The sequence below is a fragment of the Echiichthys vipera genome (assembly GCF_963691815.1).
Source record: "Echiichthys vipera genome assembly, chromosome: 13".
Taxonomy (NCBI): Eukaryota; Metazoa; Chordata; class Actinopteri; order Perciformes; family Trachinidae; genus Echiichthys; species Echiichthys vipera.
The window spans coordinates 17,773,751-17,795,536 of NC_139838.1; the positions used below are offsets into that span (position 1 = coordinate 17,773,751).

At 43.0% G+C, this 21,786-nt stretch overlaps 1 protein-coding gene across 2 annotated transcripts in view; it reads right to left on the reverse strand.

Moving 5' to 3' along the window:
* The window catches only part of jarid2b (jumonji and AT-rich interaction domain containing 2b), a 106,333-nt gene that overhangs the window by 52,175 nt on the left and 32,372 nt on the right, over positions 1 to 21,786 (reverse strand). For both annotated transcript variants that reach the window (XM_083926152.1, XM_083926151.1), the window contains exon 2: positions 2,637 to 2,763. In XM_083926152.1, coding sequence (XP_083782278.1) covers positions 2,637 to 2,763 — 127 coding nt within the window. The remainder of the gene's footprint in view (positions 1 to 2,636; positions 2,764 to 21,786) is intronic.

Here is a 21,786-nt window from a genome sequence, read left to right on the forward strand (position 1 = left end):
GTGCGGGCTGCTGTCGTTACCCCCAGCACGACGGGCCGCTGCCGCTTTCTAATGAGTCATTTTTATTCAGGCGATAAGGTCAGCTACCCGGGGCGGCTTAAAAGGCCCTGAGGAGCTCTGGAGTGGCAGCTATGAGATGCCAGACAGACACACAGATATGCTAGCTACAGGGAGGGGAGGTGGAACTCAGCACAGACAGAGAAGTGAAGGTGTGAAAAAATATATAATAAAGAAAAAAATACTGCTAGGTATAAAAGATAAGCTACATTTCAAAAGAGACCTCCTTCCTGTCTGTCTGTCTGCCTGCCTGTCTCCCTTTCTGCCTAGTTGGATGACTGGCTGGCTTTTCTGGCTGGGCGTGAACTTTCAGAGGCTCTTTTTTTCCTCCTGTTTCCTTTCTTTCGGTGTCTGGGTTGTGTTAATGTCAGCTGAGAATAGCTTCTGAGGCACGTGTGAAGTTCAAAATCTCCACTGTTGGCTGGCAGAGAGCTTTTTTTGTGTTGGAGCACCAGAGTCAAACAAAGACACGGTGGCAGCTTGGTTCAAAACAAGCTGCTCATCCCCCTGTGCTTTTCTTTTCTTGTGTAGTTTCAGGTTTACACAACCTAACAGCAAATCCCTTAACTGTTACTGTAGCGAGCTTCCACCTGGAATTGGGTTTCTGTCTAACGAAGCAACTTCAAGCATTAATTCATGTCAGGATTTCTATTAGTCTGTGTTTTAATTAATGTAAATGTCCAAGCTGGAAAAAGATTTACAACACTTCTTGTGCGTGGCACTGCAGAGGACCTCAGAGTTCCTCTATTTGATGCGTAAACAACATAGTGGGAAATACTTTAAGTTCAAGGGCCCCTTTGAGGATGTGACACTGAACCGGCAAAGTGAAAAACTGCAGCTCTCTGCCCGCTGACCCACAACAAAAGAAAAAATAAGAGTCCTTGATCATCTGTTCTCATTGGATTCTCTCTATGTTAAGTAAAATCATGCTCCATCATCAAAGTAAACATGCTTAGACTCCACTTACAGGCTAATAAAACTATCAGCTTCAATTAAAGTAATGAAGAGCGAGACTGAGACTAATGTCGGCCAAGCCAGACAAAATTGGCAACTCTGACATTTACTCCACAAAATGTGAATGCACCAGTTTCTTCTTTCATTTCCTCTAGACAAACAAAGGTTTTCCAGCATGTGAAACTGCTACATACTTGAATTGTAGCAGGGCTGTTTACAGTGCAGTGCAAAATATGTATATTCATTTTATACTGCCCTTTATTATGTCCTCCTTTCAGCTAAATAAAGATTTCCATGTATGGAAGTGACATACTTTTTCATATGCTATATCTACACTGACCCACTTTAAAGGACTGCCATGCATTGGTATTGTTTGTTCAAACATCTGGCTTTGTGTTAGAGAAATAGTTCCGTTTTTTTTGGAGACCAGACTCCATTGACAGAAAGAGTAATTTTAGCTGGCAGAACACAGAGGTTGCTGGTCTATCGCTGCTTTGTTTGTTTAACTAAAAGATCAGCAACTCTTGTCTTCTGCCAGGCAAAATTACTCTTTTTGTCAATGGAGTCTGGTGGCTTTGACGAGATTGATAACAGCTTCAGATGCTTCCCCAAACACTGACTGTGTTTTTTTGGCCTACAACATAAATGTGTTTGTTTATTATATGTAAATTCTACCCTTCGTTCCTTTTCAAGAAAATGATCAGAGATCTTGTCATACCAACTAGGCTTTTTTTCCAGGGACTTGACCAGTGTCCTCTCAATGGCCAGCAGAGCTAGGCTGCTTAAACGGCCTTTGCCCAGCTAGAGTTGCTGCACCAGGCTACTGTGAAGTGTGACCACCTGTTAGTGTGAGTGTGAGTGGTCGTGACGGGGGAGAAGCTCTGCAGCTGCAGCTGCGCATTGGGGAAGAAACCCCAGAATGACAGAACAGAGTCGCCAAACACAACGCTAGTCGTTTTTAACAAAGACAAAGTCGCTGGGGATCGGTAAAGTCTCCGGATCAGTTCAGAACAACTAAATGGATGTTAATTCTTCAAGATCGCTGATTTGCTCATTTAGCTGTCAATCAAACAAGGACAGCTCATCCAATCATCATGCAGAAGCTGAGCGTCCCGACCAGCCCACTGTCCCATAGACCCCCAGAAACGCTGAGCGTCTGATGGGCAGGACAAAGCCCAGCATTTATGCAATGACCGTCTAGTTTGGCTGCAGTGGAACAACCCGCTCTACACTTCCCCATTGAAGTCAGTAGAAGCTGAGCGTCCGACTGTGTAAAGTGCTGTGGGGCTGTGGGGATGAATGAGAAGGAAGTTGCACCGGTTACCTGTGATAAGTAGCTGATTCATACAAAAGATGAAGGCTTTCTAGCGCATATTTAGTCAATGAAATGAACCCACAGCAGTACATATTTCACTTTTCCTTTTTTTTTTTGGGTGATACTTTAGGGGAAGCTGAGCTTCCCTTGCAGTCTCAAGAGTTATCGGCACTGCATCATACTGTGGTAAAGTGAAAAGTCACATACACGGCATCTCTATCAGTGTTTATCACAGTATAAAACACAAGTGGAAGGATGGGGCACGCAGCGGTACGGTTTCTTTGCATTGAGGCCATGGATATGGACTTACCATTGGAGTTTGGGGTTCCGTCACCATCCAGCTGCCGTTTCTGTGCACTCCTAAACTCCTTTAGGGAGAGGTAAAGCACCTTTCGCATGACCCGCTCCTCTGACCACGGGATCCCATCACTGTCATCCTGTTGAAACACCCAGAGAGAGAGAGAGGGTTAGTGGTTTGTTTCACTGTGTGTTTTTTGTGCTCGCTGGAAAGTAAAAAGTGTGATTTACAGTAGGCAAAGTGCGTTAAGATGTCCAAGACAAAACAAAACAAAACCGAAGAAGCTATTATCAGCACAGACTGTCCATTTCCACGCATGAATGCATTAAAAGGATTGACGGCTTTGGTAAAGAGAAACAAAGTTATTCTATCACAGGGAATCTTCCTTCCATATCGTTACAGTTGCATGATTCCCCTCCATTTTTCACTATATCGCGACATTAGCATGACAAAACATTAGCATGACACAACATTTGCATGACGCAACATTAGCATAACATAGCATTAGCTTGCAGCTAGATCCAGGACAAAGCATTTTGCATAACAATGTGCGAAGGACTGCATATCCCCACCATACCATGATAGTCCCCTATCATGGTATAGTTATCAAGTGTTATGGTGATGAATACGTAGGAAGCGTATGAAAAAAGCATCATGGGACTGCGAGTTCATGTGTTGCTAATCTCTCCCAGTGAGACTGAGACAGAAGACGTTATTGTCAAAGAGGTCACCAGAAGTCACACACACACACTTTCCCAAAACAGGGTTATCCCCCCCCCCGTCAATTTCAGTATGAGCAACAAACACACAACAGTAGAAAGTATAGCGCATCAAAGCCGCAGTTTATTCACATAACTATAAGACATAGTTCATATTAGGAAATTAACAGCTTATAAGAAAAATATTCCACTGCAACACGCATTGTTAAAAGGGTCTTTAGTGAGCATCCAACAGCAGTAACCACACTTTTCTCCCCCCTCTCCTCTACACTCATTGCTCTTGCAGCTGTGTTTGATGTCGAACAACGCTAATGACTAAAGGAAATGAGATTAGGACATGAGCAACAACAAAGAGGTATTAATAAATAATGGAAACTGGAAATAGCTTTTCTCTAGTCAAGCCATGGGGCGAGTGGATTTCAGCTGTAAGGTTTGAGAAAAGAAACACTCTTTGTGCAAAAAGCTAATGTATGCTAATTATTTGAATTAACACAGAGAGACAGATCCTGTCGGCTCATCCCACTGAGAAAATTTTCGCCTGCCTAAGTCAAATGCGAGAGCAGATGTGGATAAGCAACATGTGTGGGAACACGCTGATCATCCAGTTGACTCAGATCATTAGAGCTGGCTCGGTCGAGCGCCTGGCGGACATCACAGCGACACCAGCGCAGAGAGTGTAAACAATCTCCACCTCACATGAAAATAATTACTGCAAGGATGTTTTATCGCTGCTGTAATAAAAAGATAACGTGCACGCAGCATTCAGTTAAGAACGAGTGTGCCCTCCAAAAAACTAAAAACTGAGGAATTCAGACTAAGTGTGTGTGTGTGAGTGTGTGAAAGGGAGAAAGTCAATTTCATCCCAATATTATACATCCTCCCACAGCCACAGCCAGCGAATAAAATACTACTGAAATTACTACTGCTCATAAATGTCTTTCAGTGTAGCAATCCCCGGGTCTAGTGTACTCTATTCACACAAGAGATGTTATGATAGATAAATAATGCCTTCTGATCAATCCAGACAACTCGCTGCTAATTATAGCAGCATCACAACGTGGTGTGTGAAAATGTGCCTGAAGTCTGAGACTTTGTAGTTAACACAAACGACCTTACACCAAGATGACATTTCTGAACCGCAACAATATACGTATTTTATTACAAAAAAAATTTAAAAGTTCACCCTGTTTTGATTTCAATCTCAAATCTACTTCATGTAACAGCTTCCTGCCTTGATGTTCACCACTATAGTGTCTAACAGAGAAACGAAATAACTTTAAAGTCCAATATTATTCCTATTTTCAGGTTCATGCTTATAATGTGGGTTTCTACTAGAACATGTTTACATGCTATAATGTTCAAAGTATACATTATGTTTCTCTTTAATAAGCCCTACTCACAAAAAAGCTCAGTCAGCTCTGATTGGTCAGCGGGGAATGACTGAAACAGAAAACACACTTTATATTCATACATAGTACAGTAGTGACATCTCTACCGCACAGAAGTCCTGACAATTCATTTAAAGCAAAAGGCACAGGTTATGAATACAGGCTGTGTGCATTTCTCTGTGGATCAAGTGTGTTTATAATGTCACAGTATTTATATAGCCCCTTGAACTGCTTTGTAATCTAAAAAGACATGGAATCTAACTTTTTAAAAATATAGGACCTTTAAAAGCCACAGGTAGGTCATGAAAGACAAGTTTGCAAGTGAAGAACTTAGAAACTTGAGAATATGGTTTACTATCTCTGTGTAATTGAAAACCAATAAGGCGATAACAATAACAATGAAAATGATACGACCTCATTCACTCACTTGGTTCATTTCGCACCTCTTAATATATTTTGACAATATTGACAAGGCTAAGGATTTTGTTTGTTTTGCTTTTATTGTTTCTCTCTCGTCAGCAGATTAAAAATAAGCTTTTGCAGAGTTTTTTTTGTTTTGATATCCCAGGTCTGCTCAGGGGCCTCGGGGATGAGGCCTCAGCAGAGCTAAAGGGAGGGAGAGGGGAGGGGGGGGGGGGGGGGGGGGGGGGGCAAGATTAAAAGATGGATGTCTGCACATGATGGAGCTGATGGGTGACAGCTAAGTCTCCCTGCATACAGTGCGCATACTGGCACATGCATACACACGAGCAAGCACACCGTTCAGTGCACCAATGGTTTGCAGCCTCTGACAGAGGTTGATTGGGTGTGGTTTGTGTGTAGCGTGCAGTCCCTCATTACACTGTCACACGTGAGCGCGCTTGTGCACACACACTAGCGAGAAAGGTAATGCAAGTATTCAATTATGCCATTTTCTCCTGTAGTTAATGTCATCTAATCCATTCTGTGTATGTGTGTGCAAAAGCCTGCCAGGTAAGCGCCAATTACCTAGACAGCTCACTGGCACTCTTTCCCTCGTGGTGTGTCGCAAGGCCAAACGCACGCGCACACACACACACACGTGCACACACACGCAAACACATCAGAATCTCTTTATTGTCATCTGTCTGCATGTCTTTCTCTTACTTTCTCTTTGGTTTCCTCACAGTCTTGGCAGCATGCCACATATATACCCTGCACTGTGTACACATAGCAACAAGCAACAAAAATGCCGACTGACTTTTCATCATTTGGGGCACTAATAGTTCTTTATATCTTCAGATCATCGGTTAAGTGGGTTTTCACAACCTTTGCTAAACTGGAGGTTAACTGTCTGACCTTAAAGGTAGTTTGCCATCTGTTTCAGGCCGAGAGGTTGCTCTGCCTTCACTGTATTTTCAGTCACAAAAGCCATCTCCTGCTTATGTGTTTGGGGTTTTTTGCACTGCCTGTCAGAGGGCAAGTGTAGCATGACAGAGGAGAGGAAACATCTACTCAAATAAGCAATAAGACCAAATTGTGTTGCATCTCAGTGTGTGTGTGTGTGTGTGTGTGTGTGTGTGTATTTCTATGGTATTGCCAGAGCTCTTTAGAGACAGCTCTTGCACAGAGCAATGCCAGCCAAGCGCTACCTGGCACTGACACACATCTACACCCTGACCAGCTCCCATCAGGCTAGTGGAATCCCACTAATGAGCACAGGGACCTTTTCAGTGCACATGGAGTGAGTGAGAGTGTGTGTGTGTGTCTGGTGTGTGTGTGTGTGTGTGTGTGTGTGTGTCTGGTGTGTGTGTGTGTGTGTGTGTGTGTGTGTGTGTGTGTGTGTGTGTGTGTGTGTGTGTGTGTGTGTGTGCGCGCATGTGCAACCAGGTGAGGTATGAGGAACACTGTGTGCCTACCGTCACCTGGCAAACCCACCCCCTTCTCATATGAAAAGGCATGTAATTCAACCTGTAAAAACCAAAGAAATACACAGGCAGACACCTTTTAGGCATCCATAGGGATACTGTGCCTCCATCTCTCTCACTCCGTCTCTCTCTGTCACACATACATGCTGCGACTAATCAGATAGCAGCCCCCTTTCACACAGCCTGTTCTTTACAGTGCTGTTGCACCTTTATAACGCCCCACCAGCTGTGTGAAAGGTACGGCTGGAGACGGGGGGACAGATGTGATTTACCTCTGAGCCGGTAACAGGCACAGACAACATCTATGTGAAAGGGAAAGCCAGCAGGGCGGAATGACACACAGTAGTGATGCGCGAGTTGACCCACATGAGGGTCAAAAAGTGACAAAGCAGTGTTCAGAGTATCCTAAGTTATTAACAACTTACAAATGCATTAGGTGCAATACCCAACCATCTTTTCCCCTCTCCTTAGCTCTCTCCATCTCTTAAGAACAAACAATGTATCTTTTCACATTATTCCGTCTTTTATTCTTCAATATAAGTCGTTGTCAACTCCAACCAGTAATTTTTGTTGTGAGATTATATTGAAAATATGCACATTTAAATTTGGGAGTATGAAAAGTTTTAGTGAGTGCCCTGATAACCGTTCTTGTAAGTCAGAGTTTCGCCAACAACAGAACAAATCACCACCAACACAAGTGATCTAAAAAGATTTTCCAGGAAAAAAAAGCAATTGTTAAAAAAAAAAGCTTGCATTGGCGCACCAATGGTAAAAAAATCAAGAGCGTGAGATGGATTAATCTATCACTGTATCTGTTTATCTAACTGGATGAAAAGTGGAGCTGGTTCCACTTCATAAACCCAGATTTACTCAACAACCCTCTCCCCACAGAAGCCAAATCCAATAACTCAGAGTTGATGAGGAAACAAGTGGAGTGCATTGGTTGTGTGAAATAGATAAAAACAAAAACACTTGATGCAATATTAGATACAAGGATAGAGAGATGGGAAAAGGAGGATGAAGAGTGCTTGGATGTACAGTGTGTCCATCAAAATCAGATATGACCATGTTATAGTGTTTGGATTGATGTAGATGAGGAAATAAAAATAACTCACCCCCCACATGAATTAACGTGTATATGCAGGTCTTTTAAACGCAGGAAAACCCACTAAAAACAGGTGATAGATTCCTTTCACATTGCCAGTAGATGAGTAAGCCTAAATACTAGAAGCAGCATAGAGTACTGTGGTTACATGGTTCTTTATTTTTTTATATATCTGTTACTTATTCAGTCTCTATTTAAACTCAGATTAGGTTGGAACAATATTTGAGTGCTGCTTGGGCACAGACCTACGGAAGTTGAATTGACAGAGTGGCAGAAGTTACAGATGGAGGCGACGTGCAAAGGGAAAATGAGCTTGTCTCATGTTTCCATCACTGCCAATCTGAGCTGGAGCAGATAAAAAAAAAGTACTACAGAGTCATTTGTCTCTAGAATGAATGTTGAGTGTGAGCTTTCCCGCTAAAGACAAAAGCCAGATGTTAGCAGGTGTTAGTGGGTTTTTTGTCCGGGGGAAAGGGGCCTCAGGCTTGTGCCAAATTCAGCAGTACTTCACCAGCATTTTCTAAATTACTTAAAAGCATCCACTGTCTTTAAGAATATCACAGAGCCTCTGTGTGTATAAATGTGAAAGAAAGCCACACTAACACCAGCGCAGCAGCTGACTCTTGCCGCTGCTTACTGTACAGGAAAGATGGAAACCACAGATTTAAAAAAGGTGATCAAATCAGTCTACTAACATTTGTTTGTAAGAGTTTCAGTTCCTTTGTCACAATTAAATGTACAATATATCAAGTTATATGTATAGATACCAAAGTAACAAAGCTACAATCAGGCAATGTGTTGCCAACACAACTACTGTATAAACAAAGTCACAAGTAAAAAAAAACCAAAAAAAAAAAACTTTTGAGCTACCACATGTATGCAAACACGGAGAATCTGCATATACGTACATGTATGTGTGTGTGTGTGTGTGTGTGTGTGTGTTCTCACTAGCTGTTCTAAAAATAGCGCTGTGCTGCTGCAGACTATCCGAATGTCATGGCAGAGGAATGTGGGCCACGCGCCAGCTGCTATCGGCTCTACAAAACCGGCCCAAAAACTGTTATCCTAACACACATTTCCCTTTAGGAGGAGGGACGGAGAGATGGAAGGATAGATCAATGAAGGAGAAATATTATTTTAGCAAAGCTTGGGTTATTTTATCCAGTAGTCGGGACAGTCTTTACCCAAATACTACCTTATTTCTTCTCGACATCTTGATCTTCCTTACTCTTTCACTTAACACATGGTCCCCAGATGACTGGTTGCAAGGATGTAACTGCTCAGGGTTCACAGATGGTGCAGATGACAATGGCAACAGTTGTTGAATTCCTAAATAAATCGATGTAACCTTTCTTAGGGTTATGATGACCAACCACTTGTGGATTAGAAACATTGGAGGAACTGATAATGGAGAAACAGTAACTGTCAAATATTATTTTAAAAGCCTAGACAATGCAGCAAGAGATCTAAATTATGCCTCTGGCTCCTCAAAGCGTTATAGTGAGTAAAGGATGCAAATAAAACATCTAGACAACATTTATGAGGAGAAGTGACTAATTAGAAAACTGACTGGAAATCTGGAAACTGTCAGTCCAGGTATTGTTTTAGCCTCTGTCTGCTATTGATGTTTACAAAAAAGCACCCCGGCACTAACAACATGTGAAGGAAGCAGTTCTAACGTCAACGCGCTTTGCAAACGACAGAGGCAGTGGATAAAACCCGGCCAAACTTCCTCAACTACGAAGCACGTGTTTGCTCATTAAACTCACATTCCAGTCCTAACTACATCCTGGTCCCCATGTCCCTTATGGCTTCAAGTAGACCGGATGCTTAGCTCAGCTCAGAGCTCAGAGAATGGGCGAATGGAACAAGGTTATGGGGTTGCCAGGGACGAGAGGCCCTATATAATCGCCTCATTACACACAAAGCTCACTGCATTGGAATGTATGTGTGTGTGTGTGTGTGTGTGTGTAGCCACAGGGCCTTCCCTATAAAACTAGCCGTGCTGGGATAGCCCCAACAGTTAAGTGTGGAGGGATCCAGAACACTTCCATCTGCAGGAGACGAGAGGAGAGGAGACGAGAGGAATACAAGGACTGGATCGTGCAAATGACTTAAACCACCGGTCTTCCAGAAGCAGACGTGCTATTGAACACAACTTCCAAATATCATCTTCATCCAGATAGATACCCATGTGTGTGACTACATTCCCCCTTCACCTTTTCTCATTGTACCTAAATATGCAGCATATAAAAGGTTTCTCCCTCAGAACAATGCCTTCAGTCTGCAGCCCGGCCGTGTTGGTTTCTCCCGCTGAGCTCAGTGTCACAGACTCTGTCTCAAACACAAATATCCTGCGTCTCCACTGTCAATCATATCAGCTGTCTGCATTTGCTGGATCTGAATCTATCTGAGCATACTTAAGTGACAGACTGCCAACGCTATTCAGTCCTGTCGAGCATAAAATGCTATCAGGCTGGTAAAAGTAGAGTAGAGTAGAGCAGAGCAGAGCAGAGCAGAGCAGAGCAGAGCGAGAGAGAGAGAGAGAGAGAGAGAGAGAGAGAGAGAGAGAGAGAGAGAGAGAGAGAGAGAGAGAGAGAGAGAGAGAGAGAGAGAGAGAGAGACAGAGACAGAGACAGAGAGAGAGGGAGAGAGAGAAAGAGAGAGCTTTTCAATACATACTGACAGTTTATTTTGACTGAAAGAAAGAAATGTCACAGTGCTTTGAAGAGGCTCTGTGTGTGTGTGTGTGTGTGTGTGTGTGTGTGTGTGTGTGTGTGTGTGTGTGTGTGTGTGTGTGTGTGTGTGTGTGTGTGTGTGTGTGTGTGTGTGTGTGTGTGTGTGTGTGTGTGTGCAATAGAGGCTCAACTGGCAGCGTAATGAGGGGCTTAAATTGACTTGGATGCCCCCCCACACTGGCTATTTGACCAACTGACCCCTGTTTTGACCCTCAACCCTACACACACTAACAGCACCTATTGCAAACTTTCAACGATATTGTTAATTCTCCAAGATGTATTTTATGAGTCCATTTAAAAAATTTTGGCTTGTGTCTAAAAAGGCAGTTGTTTGACTTCAAATATCCTCAAAATATATTTCTGTAATTATTTGGGCCATCTTTTAACCAAAATAAGTGGAGTTAAAAAATAGAAAACAATGAAGAAGGAAATGGCACCTACAATAATGTTTGTTTTTGTTTTTTGCATTCCTGGAGCCCTGACTGTCAAAGCAGTATCGACAGATTACCCAACAGTATGTGAAAGGAGTTTGTTTAGGTTTCCGGCCTCAGTGCATTCATGGCACACAGCACCAGAGGAACATTACCGTAAAAAAAACAGGGCTCAAAGCAACCGTTTCCTGTTCATTCGGTGCCACAAAGCCAAGAAAGCATGGTGAAATTGTTGTTTTGGGAGTTTTAAGTGTGTCTCATAAAGTGGAATGTTAAAGTAGCGGTGTGATATCAGCTTTGTAGCCATTTCAGTTTCACAGCCTTGTTGCCATGGTTTTTAGGACTCAGCTGAGGAAAATTCTTCATATTCTTAAGTTACATTTGGCAGGTTGAGAGTACCGACTGTAGAGAAAAATAATAATCAGGCAGAGGATTGGGCTATGTCTGGTCTTAGAATAATGGTAGAAATGCGTGTTAAAATATAGTAAAGCCACCCTTGTGTGTTTGTGCTCTTGCTCTGATTTGACAGGTCGCATAACAAATGGCTCCCTGTAACAACACACACCTACCCTCCAACTCTGTCACAATATCATTTTCATTATGGCTACTTGCCGCTGACCACAGGTTTGACTCAATCCCCTGCACTGTGGGCCCAGGCACACAAACATGAGCTCCCATCACGTGGATAGTTCTGATCGACGGCGCTCCCTAACATGCTGTCATTCATCATTTTAGCAGGAGCAGCGGCTCCTACGCCTCCCTGCTATTCCCTTGGGAGCCTTGGAAGACCCTGCTGCTGATCCCTCTTAACCGAGCTGCATTTCTAACCTTCTCTCCTCCACACATGTGCACTGCACATAGAATTATGAGATATGACTTCAAACATCAATAGAAATAGTTTATTTCTTTAGTTTTATATAGCCAGAAGCACATGATCTCCATTTTCACCAAGGCCATATGACACAGAGCACTGTGTGTCTAATAAAAGTCCTATCAGGTCATTAATTTACTTAGATTGGTGGTAATTTTCAATCCTACATCATTAAATGTATTAAGAGCTGTGCAAGAGGTCACAATATGGAAGAAATATTTGTGTTGCCATGTTATTTTTTTCCTTTTTCTACAAATGCAGATGATGAATAAATAAACTCTTGTCCTGCAAATTGCCTAAGGCTATGGCAATGCGAATGGGCAATTCTTTTAAGAAATATTATCTTTCTTTACAAGCAAGGTGAAACCTCGAATTCTTGATCGCTTAAACACAGGATCTAAGGAGACATTATTAATATTATTACACAAACTCGATTTACACTTTGATTCTTGCAGTTGGTTTTGGGTGCATTCAATGCTCTCTAGGGTCTGTAGGCATCTGAGGAGCATGTCAAATTTTTGATTAGACAAAAAAAAAAAAAACACACAACACAAAAACTGGACTCCCTGGGTTTATTTCATGTGATCGCAGTGATATAATCGGGCTGTGGTTTTTCCGTCTGCCAGCCTTTAAACGCGGCACCACATTATCTTGCATTTGGAGGAGCATTAGCCAACTAAAGCGTGTCGGTCCCCTCACATGACTGGATCTCAAGATACTACGGGACACAACATGCTGTGCTAAATACCTACTGAGTGTCTGTCCATACAATCAATATGTTTCAAAGGACATGCAGGTTATGTTACAGTGCGTAGACATATCGTGCCACAGAGCTGAAGCCCTCCCACTCCCACAAACACAAGGAGGGGACAGGAAGGCAGAAACAGGAAACAGAGTAACCTCATTAGCTTCATGCCTGGCCTGACAGGAACAGCCTTCAGGCTAGCGGGCTTATACGAATACACAGAGAACCACCAGCCTCTGGTCAGTTTATGCATAATCTGTCTGCTACTCGTGGAAGATGCCATTTGTATGGAAGCAAGCTGGTGCGAGGGCAACGCCTGAGGGGGACTTTTAGAAAGTCTCCCTATATAGCCTTGGATTGTCAGACATCTGGAATCCAGTTAGGTGAGGCTGTAAACAATCAGACAGGAAGAAGCACACAAGCAACATCGCAAACACACATACACACACACACACACACACACACACACACTCAAACAACAACTCAAAGCCTGAGGCTTTAAACTCATTTACCCCCGCAGAACTTTGCACGAGCGCAGACAAGCTGCTTTACTAGAAAGACTCATTAATTCCCCTTTCCACAACGAGGACATAAAAAGATATTGAGCGTGTGAAAAAAGGCCGCCACTTGCCCACACAAGTGAACAGCTAAAAGACTGTGTATTGCAAGACGCAAGTTAGATTAACGCAAATGAGTACATTGGTGAAAAAAGAAGGCACTTCAGAAGCACCCCCCTCTCTCCGTAGAGAAGCCTAAAAATGTTGTCACAGAGTATTTGCTTGCATCTCTGCTTCGATTTAACAAACACAGTGGAAGAGAAAAACAGATGGCCTCTGCACCTCCCCATCTCATCTCTCGAGCCCTTCTCGCTTTGCTTCCAACCAAAAGACAGTCTCAGTACAATCATTTTAATGCACTGAACAGCAGTGTCTGTTGATGTGAGGGCGACTGAACCTTTAAATCGATAAGCACCCGTGTGTTTGTTTGTGTGCTGCAGCGGTGCTCTTGTAGTCTCCTTAGCAAGGCCCGTCAATTAAGTTTTTGTCGCCGCAAAATAACCGCTTTCTTCATACCCCCAACTCTCACACATACACAAACTACTTTGCCCAATCTGATCTACCACCGTGCACTGTGCCTGCATTGTAATAGTTTACAAAAGCAGCCAAGTGGGTAATATAAGCAGGAACCAGGCATGGACATGCAATTAATAATACTAAAAAGTCAAAATGCTACCTGCATTGTTTTGCCTTCTAGTTCTTTGTTATGCTGGGTGTTGGCCTAACCTCAATGCTACATCTCATCTACGCTCAGTCTGACAAACAGGACCACAGACATCATGTGTTGTGAAATGCTGAGGGTGCGAACATTGGTTTCTCTGCAGCCCTCTGAGTACTGCTGCCTAGAACCCCCCCTCAGCACCCCTATAAAGACTTTAACCTGTAAAGCATCCAAAGCCCCCCAACATTTCTAGAAAAACCTGGCACCTGGACACCGATTGAAGCCTGGTCTCACGTTCAATAGTTACAGCAGCTTTGATAGCACAACAGACTGAAGCAACAGCAGCAACAGAATAGCACCAGATCTCTATTACAACAGATACAGCATGAGATTGTGGTTTGAGACAAACACACATGGGAACAATAACACTGTAGAAAAACAAAAGATTCTGGGTGAGACACATTCTCAGGAAAGGTGAGAGAAGCGACCGGCCAAGCAAAGAAACAACAGTATCCTGATGAGAAAGTACTGGAAGGCCTGCTTTTTCTATGCTACATCTTTCTCTCCCACATACATACAGCCAAAACACTGTCCAGTGGTGTTCATTGAGATGGATGACTGCCCTCAAATGGCCTGGATCCATGCATTCTCACTGCTGCGTCATATATGCGTGCACACACATAGTGACATTTTTTAATATAAATTTCACTTTGAATAGAAGCAGAAGAGAAAAAAGCTGTGTAAACAGGAAAATAAATTGTGTAGTAAAAAGTAGAAGGGAAAAGAAGAGAAGCACAAACAGTGGCTTCTGTGTGGCCGCTCTGGGCCTGGTGCCGGTTGGCATTGGTTGGCATCACCCCGTCTGCAGCTGGTGGCAATATTAACCCGCCTGTTGGCGGACGGCTGGTGGGGACACACGGGCAACAACTAGCCAGGCTGGAGGTGGGGCAGCGCTGTGTGTGTGTGTGTATCAGTGTGTCCTGAGATGCCCTGTGTTGGCCCTGATGTGTGTGCACACTTGTGAGTAAGTCACTCGAGGGCAAGTCTGACTGTGTGTGTGTGTGTGTGTGTGTGTGTGTGTGTGTGTGTGTGTGTGTGTGTGTGTGTGTGTGTGTGTGTGTGTGTGTGTGTGTGTGTGTGCAGCTGCTTGCAGTGGTAGATGGCGTGAGGATCCAGACCATAAACAAAACCAAAACTGAGCCGAGATGAGAACATGACAAAATATTGGCCTGCGCTCCTAAATCCCATTTGGAAACAGCGCAAAATCTAGGCCTGCAGATAACCTCGGAAAGGAACACATCAACTTATAAAAAGTTCAGGCTTTCAGGCTATACCCTCCACTCTATAGTAATTCAAGTTTTTCCACAACTGAATAGACACCTTTGTTTGACTGAAGGCTGTTAATGCCACTGGTTTTGTATTTGACCAGAATGTGCAAATAACTATTTTATTGCATGTGCAACTTCACAATTATGTGCTTCAAGAAGAAATGTTTTATCCTTGAACGCTCTAGTATTTGTTTTAAAAAAAATTGTACCATGAATGATTGGTATATGAACATAACTCTTCTCTGAAAAACGTTCAGGTACTAATAAGATATTTTAGCCTGACATCACACACCAGTGATACAATTAATGTAATACAACAGGGACTGCTGTGCAAAGCAAAGAGACACCGTTTTCCACCAGTGTGACTGGGGCTGATGACAGCAGCAACAGAGTACCTTGTACAATCCATGTAAGGTCAAGTCTCTCTCTGGCTGACAATCCCACTAACAAGCATGTCACAACGCAGTGCTCTTTTTCCACTGTACACACACGTATACACATAGATACACAAGACTGTCTCTGGAGGACTTAAAAGCTCACACTATACAAGTGCTTGTCTGGATCATTACTGGCAGGCTGTGTACTGTTATGTACACATACACACATAGTCAGGGCCAAGAGGTGCATATCCATCCCTTCTGCTAGCAGCTGTTTCTTACAGTGCTATCTGTGTGTGTGTTACGTCTGAATGTGTATGCACATGTAAAATCGTTGGTTGCTAATTATATGCCTTCAAATGTGGCTTACACATCAATCAAAGAAACCGCCTGAGTCAAAAAACATGAGACAGGAAATGGTACCTCCTACACGTCATCTTTTTCAACAGCAACAAAAAGGGACATATTTATAGTCGAGCTTCAAAATGTACCTTATCCACTAAGGTAACCGGGAAAATACTATAAAATAAGCTCATTTAGAATATATGTCAAGCATTGATTGAGAATTATTGTTATCCTACTGTTGAAATATTTTTGACGACAATACTGAGCAATTTTTTATGTAACTTGCCAGACAAATGAGACAATTCCAACAAAGCAATAATTAGGCAACGTAACCATTATTTCATAGACAACACAATTATTTTGCAGTCTCCCATTGCTTAACGGGGGGGGGGGGGGGGGGGTGAATATAACTGTTGTGAACAACCCACAAATATCACTTGGTTGACAAGTTAATTACCCAATTAAACAAAGCAAATAATTACCCTCTGGCTCAGAGTCTAGCGAACTATTTTCCTTATGGAAATGAAATTCAATGTGCAAACAGAGACTTGCGTTGCATGGTGGGGAGCTGACGTCAGCAGAGTTGCTCAGATAAGAGCTATGTGGGGAGCTTTGAGGTGGGTCAATAGTTAAGGCCTGTTATTACTTTGTTGCCTCTCCTGGTCGTTGAGGTAATTCAATATCAAAGAGGAGAGGGAGGGTGTGTGTGTTATTGTGTCGTAAAGCTCTATTGTTTCATCTGGCTCACACTTTGAGGAATGTGAGGGCCACACAGCCTTTCTGACCCTGCCTTAAACAACTCAGTATGTACATGTCATTTATTCTGAATGGACACACACACACACACACACACACACACACACACACACACACACACACACACACACACACACACACACACACACACACACACACACACACACACACACACACACACACACACACACACACACACACACACACACACACACACACACACACACACACACACACACACACACACACACACACACACACACACACACACACACACACACACACACACACACACACACACACACACACACACACACACACACACACACACACACACACACACACACACACACCATAAACATATGTTAGACATGACATACTAAGAGGTAGAGGTAAGGGGGTTTCTTCTGGTTGCACACGCGCAAACACTTACATAGTTACCCCATGTAACCATGTATACACAGACACATGACCGGTTCAATAAAATGGCTGCTTTGTGGCCTCTGTGATCCCTGTTACATAGCATTGAGTTTTCCTTAGGAATTGGACAAAGAGCAACTCATGCCGTCTTATTTATAAGCCTTATGGAAAAGGCAGCTGTGACCGGTGTGCAAAATGGTGGCAATAAACAGCGAGTGGGATAAAGTAGAACAGAGCAAAAACAATAATAATAATCGAATGAACTTCAATCTTGCCAACATGACCAATCACAGGGAATTAAGTCAAATGAAACTGCAATGAATCTCTAATATGAACAGTGAGAGGTGGGAATACATAATCATGCACAGTCACATTACACTCACAGAAATACACACAAACATCTAAAACTCTTTATTTACTGCACAATTCAAAAGTCCAAGCTAGTCCACAAGCAAAATGCTAGACAAGCACTCTGTAATAAATCTATAACCATTCACAGGGGAATGGAAAAAGCAACCTTAACAGCACAACCTCTTACTCACACACACTCTTGCCGCTTCACTCTCTTTATTGCAGTCCAGATGCATTCTGTTTATTTGCCCTGACACCATGGCCCAATTTAGGCCGTATGAGGGAAATTAAATCAGGCCTTGTGAAATCGCTACACTTCCCAGCCCTCGTTTCGTCCATTAACTTGTCATTGTTGGCCACCTATTTACAAGACGCAGTGAAACAAATGTAACGCTCGAGGAGCAGGGCGGAAAGCCAGAGGATGAGGCGGAAATTGCAGAACGCAAGGTTGATGGGATGTGGGGTACCTGGTGCTAAATGAGAAATCATTTGCTGAAACATTCAGTGTATTACTGTTTAAAGATTGAGCGGTTAGGGGAGGGAATGGAAAAGCTGATTTTTAAAAAAGCCTAATATTTTCAGGTATTCTGTATTTCTACTAGAACATGTGTAGATGCTTTAATTTTCTAAAAACCCTATTATTATTATTATTATTATGCCCTATTATCCTAGTTTTCAGGGTCATATTTGTAATTTTCAGGTCAACTACAATAGGTTTACACGCTTTGATCTTTAAAAATACACATTGTATGTATTTCTCATATTGTTGATTGCTGCCGCACCCATGCAGCACCTCTGTGTGGCAGGCTTTGTCTGAGCTTCTGTCCCCCTCTCCCGAAAAGCCCGGTGTGCTCGAGTGGTCAGCTGGTCTGCTCTGCTGTGATTGGTCAACTGCCTATGCTGCATACCGGGAAATATGCCCCTTACGATATACAGAATCAGTTACCTCAGCAATTGCAATTTTCCCAGCTTGGGATCAATTAAGTATTTCTAATCTATTCTATTACTGAAACCGTCTACATGGAAGCTAGCCATGTTAGAAGCGCAACATGCTAATGTTAGCTTTAACAGATTAACTTCCAAATTAAACACAAAAAAAGCAGAAAAGTGGCTGATCTCACAGATTACAGTTTGAACCTGTGTGTAGCAGCATGACCAATAGGGAAGTCAGGATTCTTTCATGTAGACAAATTCCGGAAATTCGAAGAAATCACTAATAGCGACCGACACCTTGGGTTCAGACCTGAGCACAGCCAACCCAGACGGTCGGCGTGGTTCACGTCTAAATGCAAGTACTTCATTATTTGACACTTTGGTATTATATAACATGACTATAAAACTTTATACCTACATTTATAGGTCAGAAAAGACGGAAAAGCATAATAGGTCCTCTTTAAGCACTGCTGGCGAAAAGGCCCAGATTACTCAGCATCTCCTGGTCTTCTGCATCTGCACTCAGTGTCTCTGCAGTCATTGCAGCTATGTGGCGAAAAGTTAAGACAAATTCAACTGAAAAACACAACCAGATGTCACGCTGCAGTGGCCAATCATGTAACTAGCGTTTAGACTTGTCAGTCAGTTTGAGGTGTCCTAACAGTCCCATAGAGTAAACAGTAAACACTGCTGTCTCTATCACTGCCACAAGAAAGTTTTAAAAAAAAACATGAGGGTAAAAAAAATTAAACTCGGACACTTAACTGCTGAGGAGTTGCTGCTTTCTGCAGCAAGCTCGAGCACAAAGCTCAGTCCCTCCGTGAAATGAAGCTGTCTTCAAGTGCAGTCGGAAATGTACATTACATGACATTTAATTTAGCTGACGCTTTTATCCAAAGCGACTTCCATTCACACCTATGCACAGCACAGGGAGCAATTTGGGGGTTCAATGTCTTGCCCAAGGACACTTCGACATTTGTGGACAAGAGAATCCGGGGGAGCCGGGGATCGAACAGCTGATCTTTGGTATGGGGAAAACATGTGCTAGATTAGGGTTTCAAAGAACAAGGCATCACACAAACAGGCCAGTGATACTGCCCCACAACCCTACAGCGCATGTAGAAATATTCTTATAATTAAAAAAAGACATGGAAATCTCACTTTTTACAATATGGGACATTTAATTATATATACATAACGGTCAATGTATATATGGAAACATCTGCACACAAAACACAAAAACGATCCACCTAATTTTTTATCGAAGGCCACATGCAGTCCACGCATAAGTCCAGCTAAAGGTCAAGGGTCGGGGGCAAGCAGGTGGCCGGAAGGGGTCAAAGTTGACCTCCCGGCAGGCACATCAGTGGGCGGGCCTGAGCCACTCTGCTCAAAGGACCCGTCAATCACAGTCACTTATTTACCATGTGTCGATCTCTGTTGGCCCCAGGGATCCAGCTTGCTATTTCTCTCCAGCCTCTTTACCCCCAACCAGAGCCAGATAAGGGCCTCTTTACATGACAAAGTGCTGTGGAAGACCCGGGCAGAGAAAAGAAAGAGGTTCCTTTCAGTTGCCGATGTGGAGCAAATCCTCTGCCCACAAGAGGTTATGGTCACATGGTTCTAATTTAAAACTGAAAGGTGAAATGGGAATCCCTGGCCCGAAATCATATGAAGTACCTTGCATCTGCTTGATCTCGAATTAAAAGCTATTCTTTTTCTCCTTCTTTAGTTTCCATCTAGTCACAGCATAATAAGCACTTTTTCAAAGCCAGATTTTCGTCATCATAACAGCAACCATTCCGCACACTAGTATAACCAATTAGACCGGGATGCTCTGAACGCTAAAACTCAGAGCTACTCGACAGCATGTGTTACAACTTTAGCTCACAGCTGTGAGCTCACTCACCTCACTCTGAACTTCGCCCTCACAAATGATGTGCAATGTGCTAAAGTTATCGCTGCATAAAAGAGCGAGAAGACTGACGCAAAACCATCTCCTCTTTACTTCAAGAGAGCTTGGATTCAGAGAGATGGTTTGGCACGTGAAGGCGAACGTTTTTGAAAGAGAGAAACAAGATGTGAAAAAGGGGAAGCCTGGTTTCCATGGTTTACAGAAACTGGCAGGCAAACAAGGCGCCTGTTATGAGTAAAATTTGCAAAAAAATAAATATATATTAGTACAGGAAAGGAGGAGGATTTGGGGTTTTATTTTGTTTTAAGTCTGGCCTGGAGAAACTCCCGATCGAGCCATCTGCCCGTGTGAAAGGAATCGCAGGACTCAGACAGTTTCTGCCAGCAAAAAAGAAAAGAGGGAAAGAAGGGGTGTCACATGGGAGTTAGGAGGAGGAAGAGAGGGAGGGAGGACAGGTAGGCATTGTGTCTCGAGTTCCCCTTTCTATTCATTCACCCTGGTTCCTTTTTGGCCTCTTGGGGGGATGGTAACTGAAGAGGGTGTTAGAAATGTCTTGCTGCACGGAGGCTGTCATCTGTAGACAGAGGGAAGTTTTGTATGCGACGCTCTATAAAAGATGAAGGAATTCAATCAACTGGCATCTGTAGAGGGAAAACAGAGCCCCACTGAATGTCAATGGCTTCAGGGTTTTAAAGAGACTTGTCACCCATTTGCAGCTGAATGCATTTTGCCACGAGATCCAGATGCTGCAGCAATGACAGCAAAGACAATAGTGTTATAGGGCCACTTTGATTAGCATGTGGCTTGTTATGTGAATGAGAAACTAATGGCAGGAAATTAAGCGAAGTCAATCTCAGAATGTAATCCTTGCGAATTTCTCAAAAGCTGAATACATACGACGACAGAGTGTTCCTCTGCACCGCAGCGTCTGCAAAGTCAGCTGCTTTAGATTGTAAACATTTATTGTCCTTGTGGCGTAAATTGTTCTTGAGTCAGAGTTATTAAAATGGTGAGTTACTGCTGCGCTACAGGGGGCATTTAATTTGAGATGAGGTGAAGGTGCGATGACAGGTCGCCCCATAGGCCCGCTGGTATTTCTCCTTGGGGAAGTTGATTTTAAAAACAACCCCCTCCCCACCGCTCTCCTCCATATTTCACACAGACTTTTCAAATGCGTGCAAATCTTCATCCATCACTGACAGCACGGCAAAATAAACAATCATACCGTAGATCAATCACTGTCTGTTTAATGCCGCACAGCGCAGAGGCTGCGAGATGGGGAGGTTTAACACGGCGGCGCAGTGGCATGTGGGCTCACATACCTTCGCAGTATGTATTTGTGCAATATGAATATTGTTTTTGAGCAAGCGAGCAACACACCCAATCAGAGGAAGCCAAACATCACAAAGCAGACGGCTTTTCTCTCTATGATTTGAATCTGAGCTCTGTGGACACAGAATCAAACCCATCAACCAGTGAAAAACACAATGGAACCTCATTGTCAGCAAGTGAAAAAAAAAGGGCATCATGAGGCAACTACACTAGTCAAAACTGTCTTTCTACATTTGGTGACATTTCAACTTCATCCCAAACAAAAGTTACATTTAAATCCAGATTCAAATAATTATTTGACGTC